This window comes from Corythoichthys intestinalis, chromosome 10, assembly GCF_030265065.1.
Source record: "Corythoichthys intestinalis isolate RoL2023-P3 chromosome 10, ASM3026506v1, whole genome shotgun sequence".
NCBI lineage: Eukaryota > Metazoa > Chordata > Actinopteri > Syngnathiformes > Syngnathidae > Corythoichthys > Corythoichthys intestinalis.
This window is the reverse complement of record NC_080404.1, coordinates 7,076,015-7,084,268: the sequence shown is the minus strand read 5'-3', so window position 1 is coordinate 7,084,268 and position 8,254 is coordinate 7,076,015. Positions and strand designations below refer to the sequence as shown.

At 41.7% G+C, this 8,254-nt stretch overlaps 1 protein-coding gene across 1 annotated transcript; it reads left to right on the top strand.

The window, feature by feature from the left end:
• Positions 1–151: 151 nt before the first annotated feature.
• mettl18 (methyltransferase 18, RPL3 N3-histidine) lies at positions 152–7,413 on the top strand. Its single transcript, XM_057848551.1, has 2 exons — positions 152–362; positions 4,930–7,413. Exons 1-2 carry the CDS (start codon positions 261–263, stop codon positions 5,839–5,841), a joined length of 1,014 nt encoding a protein of 337 aa, XP_057704534.1. The 5' UTR covers positions 152–260; the 3' UTR covers positions 5,842–7,413.
• Positions 7,414–8,254: the final 841 nt, after the last annotated feature.

The following is an 8,254-nucleotide window of genomic DNA, read 5'->3' as shown; positions in this document are numbered from 1 at the left end:
TTGTAGCTATTTCAAACTACTTGTATACGCTCCTTGACTATAATGTTATGTATATCGAATGGCACTGACCCAAAATGGCCGACATATGATGACGGCCACAGCGCGCTTAACACATCTAGCGCTCTACACATGTCATATCTAAGGACACAGCATGCCCACTTGCCCAGCTAGCTTGCTCCGTAACGTGGATAGCTGCTGTTTGCTATTAGCTACTTCACTTTGTACTGTAAAACTCATCTGAACTTCAGCTGTGAGTCATTATGTCGTTCTGCTTCAATTTTGACGTAGATGCACCAACAAACACGCAGGACATGCTGGGAAATGCATCGTTAAATGACAAGATTGACCGTGTCGTGAAAAGGGTAAGTAAAAGAACAAACTATTTTTAGTTTTTTCGCATATGTTCAGAATAATATGTGTTTCTATGTGGGGGAAATGAGTTGTTCCTAGTTGGGCCTGGGAGACCTTTATTCTGAAGTTTATTAAATATTTCCAATCGTTTATAACCATGCATGCAGACGTTTTACTTTCACCCACTAGAGAGCGTCCACTCAAAGTCAGCCAACGTCAAAGATAGTTTCCACTAAAACAGTCAAAAGGAAATACTGTACTTATGAACCCCAGTAAATTAAAAGTGGAAATGCATCTATGATTGAAATTTCAGACCTCTACCTATTTTCTTAGTAAGTGAACTTGCAACAGATAATGCTCAATTTGTCCCAGAAAATGCAATTACAAATGCTTCGGTAGTTCATTTATTTTGCTTGCAATGAAAAAACACCAAAGAGAATGAAAAAAAAAAAAAAAATTATTATCATTATACACAAAACTTTAAAAAATGGGCCGGAAAAAAGTATTGGGACCCTCAGCCTAATACTTGGTAGCACAACCTTAAGACAAAATAACTGCGAACAACCGCTTCCGGTATCCATCAGTGAGTTTCTTACTATGCTCTGCTGGAATTTTAGACCATTCTTCTTTGGCCAACTCCTCCAGGTCTCTGAGATTTGAAGGGTACCTTCTCCAAACTGCCACTTTTGGATCTCTCCACAGATTTTCAATGGAATACAGGTCTGGACTGTTGCTGGCCACTTTACAAGTCTCTAGTGCTTTCTCTCAAACCCTTTTCCAGTGCTTTTTGAAGTGTATTTTGGGTCATTGTCCTGCTGGAGGGAGACCCAGCTTTCTCACGCTGGGCCCTACATTATGCTGCAAAATTTGTTGGTAGTCTTCAGACTTCATAATGCCACGCACAGGGTCAAGCAGTCCAGTGCCAGAGGCAGCAAAGCAACCCCAAAACATCAGGTATGTTTGACTGTGGGGACCGTGCTCTTTATTTTGAAGGCGTCATTTTTTCCTGTTAACTCTATGTTGATTCCTTTTCCCCAAAAGCTCTACTTTTGTCTCATCTTCATTGTCTCATTCTTCCAAATGTTTTTGGCTTTCTCAGGTAAGTTTTGGCAAACTCCAGCCTGGCTTTATTATGTCTCTGGGTCAGAAGTGGGGTCTTTCTGGGTATCCTCCCATAGAGTCCCTTATCACTCTCTCACCGACGAATATTGACACTGTTGCACCCTCGGACTGCAGGACAGCTTGGACTTGTTTGGATGTTAGTCGAGGTTCTTTATCCACCATCCGCCCAATCATTTGTTGAAATGTCTCGTCAATTTTTCTTTTCCGTCCACATCTTGGGAGGTTAGCCACATTCCCATGGACTTTACACTTATTGATGACACTGCGCACGGTAGACACAGGAACATTCAGGTCTTTAGAGATTGACTTGTAGCCTTTCGATTGCCCATGCTTCCTCACAATTTTGCTTCTCAAGTCCTCAGACAGTTCTTTGGTCTTCTTTCTTTTCGCCATGCTCAAAGTGGTTGACATAAGGTAAAGGTCACTTCTGTGATCCTCTTTGTTCCTTAGGACATCCACCACACGGTGGCACCTCTTTAGGTTCACTTTCTTCCTCAGTTGCTCCCTACTTTTTGGTAGTCAATTGTGATCATGTGTGCGTGGTCCATTGCACTCCCAAGTGACATGTGGTTGAGCTGGATTTATTTATTTTTTTGTGCATTAAAAGTGCATAAGTGGAAGTCTGCTCCCTTTTTTACTTTTTATGCACTCATCCTGCCCTGCCATGTGTTACAAATCAGAGGTTGAGTCAACTTTAATTCATTTTAGCTTGCTGCAAGTGTGATTTAGTTATTGTCACCACCTGTTATGTGCCACAGGTAAGTAACAGGTGCTGTTAATTACACAAATTAGAGAAGCATCACATGATTTTTCAAAGGGTGCCAATACTTTTGTCCGGCCCATTGTTGGAGTTTTGTGTAAAATGATAATGATTTTTTTCCCATTCTCTTTTGCGTTTTTTAATTGCAGGCAAAATAAATGAAGATATTACTACCAAAGCATTTGTAATTGCAATCATTTTCTGGGAGAAATTAAGCATGATCTGACAGAATTGAAGAGGTGCCAATACTTTTGGCCAGCACTGTATATAATTATATTGTAGCATCTACAAGGACAACGCCAACTTGGTGTTGATAATGCACGCTCAGCAGGAAAATAGTACATTATTTTCAATTGATTGTACACACATGGATGCTACAAACTGTTTAAAAAAAAAAAAAAAAAAAGTTGTCCGAAAGTTCAAGATGACGCTCGCTATGCTAATGATAACAAAAACGCGAATGCTCTGCTAACGCTTTGAGCCACCTAGCCAATCATGGCGTTTGCAATCGTGTCACCACCCCCTTCCCACATCTCCCCTCCCACTCTGCTCTCTCCCAGGAAGCTGTGACAAAATCGGACGACTCGCGTTTCATTTAACCAAATTGTTGTAGCGCGCCTCTTCACATCCTTGGTAACAGTGTTGCAATGATGAGAAAATTACTTAATTATATTACGCACTACTGAAAAAAAATAATTCTGTTATACTCTAGCACAGTGATTAACAACACTGGTGATATCTATGAGTCGGACCACATTGTTTTGAAAGCGCATGTTCTTGAGATCATATGCTGGTTGCGCAGCAAATATAAATGGAATGGTTTCAAGATCAGGCAACTTAAAGTGCGTACGACAGGATAAAAAAGTCTTAAATAGCATTATTATGTGAATTACAATCATATTTTGAGACGATTCGACTATATACAACAATTCTGCAAAGCGGAGATGACGAGAAAATAGTCTTATAATCTGCAGTTTAGCCATGCCTACTATTATAGGGCTCTAGCGTCCCCAACAGGAGGATGACGTTGGCAGGATCGTGGTTTCATTTGATTTAGAATTCAGCCCTTTGAGGGGGAATGATTCAGAACGAGGAAAATGCGAAGAAGAGAGCCGCAAAATGTAATTGTTTCTGTCTCTCTACTATAATATTTTTACAGGATATTCTTTTTATCAAAGTATTTTTTCCCCAATTGCTAAATAAATGGTATGGTCATGACAAATAACAGTCTTGTGCTGAATGGAATATGAAATATTAAAAATGCATTTATTCAGTACGACATTGCAAAATCACTCAATAATGGTCAAAACTGTCCACTTCTTGCACCTCCCAAACTATATTTTATGCCACTGGAGTTGTGGAGCGTGTAAACAAACCAGGAGGCATGACAGCTAGCCGACACGCTAACCCGAACAGAGTGATGTTTCAAAGTCTATTCTCTGCTTTCCAAGTGAAAAACCACTCAAAACTACCCGGGATCATGTCTCATGACGGTGGGGTTGTCGATTGTCTTTGACGATCGGCAACCCGCCCGGCGGCGAGCAAGTTACAGCTTGTCCCCTGCTGCGGGCAGGAGAGCATGTTTGCCGGGAAGCAGCTGGAGAATTGCCGCCGGACAAACTGCCCAACGTCGGAGGAGCGCGTAGCTCCCACATGGTCAACATGAATATGGCGTAAACTAATGCTTCACTACACATAAAAGACACGGCGTGCAGTTGTTGTGCAGCTAACATGGCAGAATGTAGGAGAACTTTTCTACCTGTTCATCCATGATCAAACGTAAGTAATTAGCCCTTTATTTTAAGAAAGTTTGTAGTGTTTACTTTGTGATCGCTGTATTTGCGGCCATTTTTAACACAAAGTTGCCATTTCTGATGGGGTGGAAAATTTGACAGAACACTAGGCACACAAAGAGGGCAATAAGCCGAGTATAGCGCTCTCCCGACAGGGGGATGTGTGAGAAGCCGCCGGTCGTCGGCACTGTGTCATTCTCTGTGGACAAGGAGCATGTCTGCCACAAAATGCTAGCCACCTCCGTTTTAAAACTTGTGCCATGATCCCAGTATTTGACATAATGCAAAACACTATGTTTATTCACTTCCTCGTAAGTCCAATGGTCCCAAAGTTGTTGCACACTTGTTTTGGCCGATCTGGGGGTGAACGGGAACTTTCCGAAACGCAAAAAGGCTCACACGCCTCTCCCTGGTGCAGCTACAAAAGCCTGCAGCCGTTTGGCTGGCGTGATGTGAAAAAAAAAAAGAATTTATCCGCTAAATCAAATGATTCAGCAGTCCATCTGCATTCTGTAAAGCAATGCTGTATTGTGTGCTGCTGACCCGGGTGACTTCACATTCACATTCGTCCTAAACCCAAGACTGGAGCCGGAAGTCACTCATTTTCATGGCGCGGAATTCAAAAATTGAATATATAAAACGATTGCTTCCACACACATCCAAGGGGCCCCTTTCATTCAGGAGCATAAAATACCGCGTGAAGTATGAAATAAACTTGCTTTATGGTGTCATACTTACTTTGTTTCATTTTACATTATGATGATAATTGAGTTATATTTTTTATGAGATGAGAATGGCCTGAATCACAGGAGTAACACGCTCAATGTGTGAGAATAGAGAACTTTGGCTGTATAAACGAGGCTTTGGTATGTAGTAACTGAATCAATACTACATTACTTTCAGGTGAATGACAGTGGCAACCCAGAAGAAACCGTAAAAGAGGCCAAAGAACACTTTCCACCCTCTGATCCTCAGCACCTACTCGATGACGCCATTTCTGAAACCCTCACCATCGGCAGTCTTCCTCCCCTACACTTCTTGAACGAGACTGTTTTTGAGAAGACGATCTATGAGAGGGAGGACACGGAGAACGTTCTGTCCCGCACGGCCGAGCAGAGATCTGACCTCATCTCGGGAGTGTATGAGGGGGGACTGAAGGTGTGGGAGTGCACGTATGACCTCCTAGAAGTAATCGAGAGGGAAGGCGAGACATTCGGCGGCAAAGGCATTTTGGACCTCGGCTGTGGTGCCGGGCTTTTGGGGATTTTGTCCTTGAAGAGAGGTGCCAATAAGGTTCACTTTCAGGATTACAACAGTACAGTCATTGAGCAGCTCACCATGTCTAATGTCATTATCAATTGCCAAGATGATGACGGCGAGGATGATGAGCAAGGTAAAGGAAAAGGTATAAGAAAAACCGACAAAGAAAACGACAAGTGTAAGACAAAAGCAAAACATGACAGAAAAGATCTGTTGCCAAGGTGCCGGTTCTTTTCTGGTGACTGGCGCACCTTTCTTACTTTGGTCTCAAGTCAAGACCCACCACTAAAATATGACATTATCATGACTTCAGAGACAATCTACAACACTGCTTATTACCTTGCACTACACAACACCTTCCATAAACTGTTGGCACCGCAGGGACGTGTCTACTTAGCAACCAAGTCCCACTATTTTGGCGTGGGTGGTGGCCTGCACCTGTTTGAGACTTTTGTGGCAGAACAGGGAGTTTTCAAAGTGAATCACTTGTGGGATAGTGAAAACGGACTTCAGAGACACGTTGTCACTCTGCATTTTAAAAAAGAATTGCAATAATTCACCGGTACAAAGCAAAAAAGTGTATTAATTTGTAAAGTGTTTGACTCAAATATCGTTAATGTAGACTGTACTCCAGTGGTCCCCAACCTTTTTTGCATAATGAACCACTATGATGTGGGCCTTTTTTCACGGACTGGCAATGTTTGGCAGAAAAATACATTAAATAAACACGACGGGACTAAAAACGAACGTAAAGTATTACGAGTGGGAACCTCTTGGTACCTCTAGATACGATATGATTTACAATACAGAGCTCTCGATAACAATGATCTGACGATATGGCGATACAACGATTATCGATACATTGGTCAGGAAATCATTCTAGGATATTCTGCAAACAACTAATTAACAGAAAAAAAAGCTTCAAGTGTGAATTGGAATTTATCACTAGTAGAAGTCCAATCTGTTTGAAGTGGGAGGGTGGCAGCGAATGAACATTCGCTGCCATCCGACCCACTTCAATCAAATTTGACGTCTATGGCTGTTGGTGGCAGTCAATGCCAGGCAATTAGGTAATTTTGGGCCATTTAAGGTCCCACTGGAACAGCACCAAACAAAAGTTCCAGCATCATCACCTTGTCCAATGCAGATTCTTGACTCTTGACACCTTGTCCAATGCAGATTCTTGACTCTTGACAAGGTGATGATACTTTGTTTGGTCCCGTTCCAGTGAGATTTACAAAGACAACTGCCTGAAGAAGACATCAAAATTCCCTCAGTCCTTGATGATATGGGGTTACATGTCAGGCAAAGGCACTGGGGAGATGGCTGTGGTTGAATCTTCAGTAAATGCACAAGTTTACATTGAAATTTTAGACAGCTTTCTTATCCCTTCAGTTGAAAATGTTTGTAATTTTCCAAGATGACAACGCATCATGCCACAGACCTAAAACTGTTAAAGCATCCCTTGGAGAAAGACTCATCCAGTCAATGCCATGGCCTGCAAATAGCCCTTGACATCTTTTTAAAACGATATCTCGATTCTTGGCAGGAGCGTATCGATAACCTTTTGGGATACAAAGTATCACGATATGTCAAGATTTCGATATTTTGTCACACCCCTATTAAGTACAGGGAAAATGTAACTCACCAGATGCTGAATCAACCTATATTTTAACTGTGGCCTCTCCTAAAACTTAGCGGCAAATATCCTTGGTCATAATAAGTTCTTCTCTAATCGTGAAAAGTTTCTTGGCTTTAGCATTACGGTTCCCCACGAGGTTTAATGCTCTCAGTGCTTTCGCTTTTGTTGATGTGGTGGCCTGAGATCAGGGGATACCCACCCCACCGGCAGGGGACAAAAAGCACCACTCCAGGCCCTACGGCCCCCAGCAGGCCCCCGCCGACGAGCCCGTTGACAGAAGGGCCGCGGCAGCCGCCTTTGGACAACTCTTTGGTCTTAGCCATATTAGAAGTTTGAGTCTGATATTATGGGGTGGACAGGTGTCTTGGTGCTGCTATCGACCTCAAACAAGCGCATCTGATTCAGGATAATACATGGAGTGGAGGTGGACTGGACTAACAGGTCTTTCAGGGTCAGAATTGTAGCTGATTGACAGGTGTTTGAATACCTATTTGCAGTGTATCACACAAATAAATTGTTTAAAAATCATGCCTTGTGATTTCTCAATTTACTTTTTAGATTATCTCTCTCACATTGGACATGCACCTATGATGAAAATTTCAGACTCATCCATGATTTCTAAGTTGGAGAACTTGCAAAATAGCAAGATGTTCAAATATGTATTTTCTCCACTCTAAATACATTTTAAAAACCCAATCATAGATTGCATTACCTATTGACCTGACACTTCGTCATTCTTCGCGTCACGCCTTATCATAGTGGGCCGAGCTTCATTTAGTAATAGCTGAAGACGGCACACACTCATGTCGGATTTAAGCTTGGATTTTTGAAGAACTACAAAAGCTGTACCACATGCGAACAGGAAGGATTGTCTCAGGAGTGATTGGTTCGAGGATTCAAGGTAAATATTATAATTTTCGTATCATGCATGCATTTTGAAACGTGAAAAAAATCACTGGGAGAAATTAATCGCTACGGCATTGGCGTCATTCTTCGGCATACATACCTTTTTTTGCTCTTTTAACCAAGAATTGAGACTGTTACGTCCATATCTATAAAGAATTCAGTGATTTAAGCATTTATTCACAAGAATTTCAACGTAAAACACTCTGTTGTGGAAATGTGGTAAGGCGGCGCCACAATAAACTTAGACGAGCCGCACATTTGCCACGTTTACGTAACATAAATACTACCTGCACAATTTCTTATGCTTTTAACCAAGAATCGAGACCGTTTTACGTCCATATCTATAAATAATTTATAAATATATTTATTCATAAAGTATTCATAAATATAAATAACTCCGATTATTTGCAGTGCCTAAAC

What these genes read in the sequence shown, in the direction of transcription:
- mettl18 (XM_057848551.1), top strand. Translation starts at nt 261, where the DNA reads ATGTCGTTCTGCTTCAATTTTGACGTAGATGCACCAACAAACACGCAG. An exon ending in TTGACCGTGTCGTGAAAAGG is followed by an intron (nt 363 to 4,929) that starts GTAAGTAAAAGA and finishes CATTACTTTCAG; the next exon opens with GTGAATGACAGTGGCAACCC.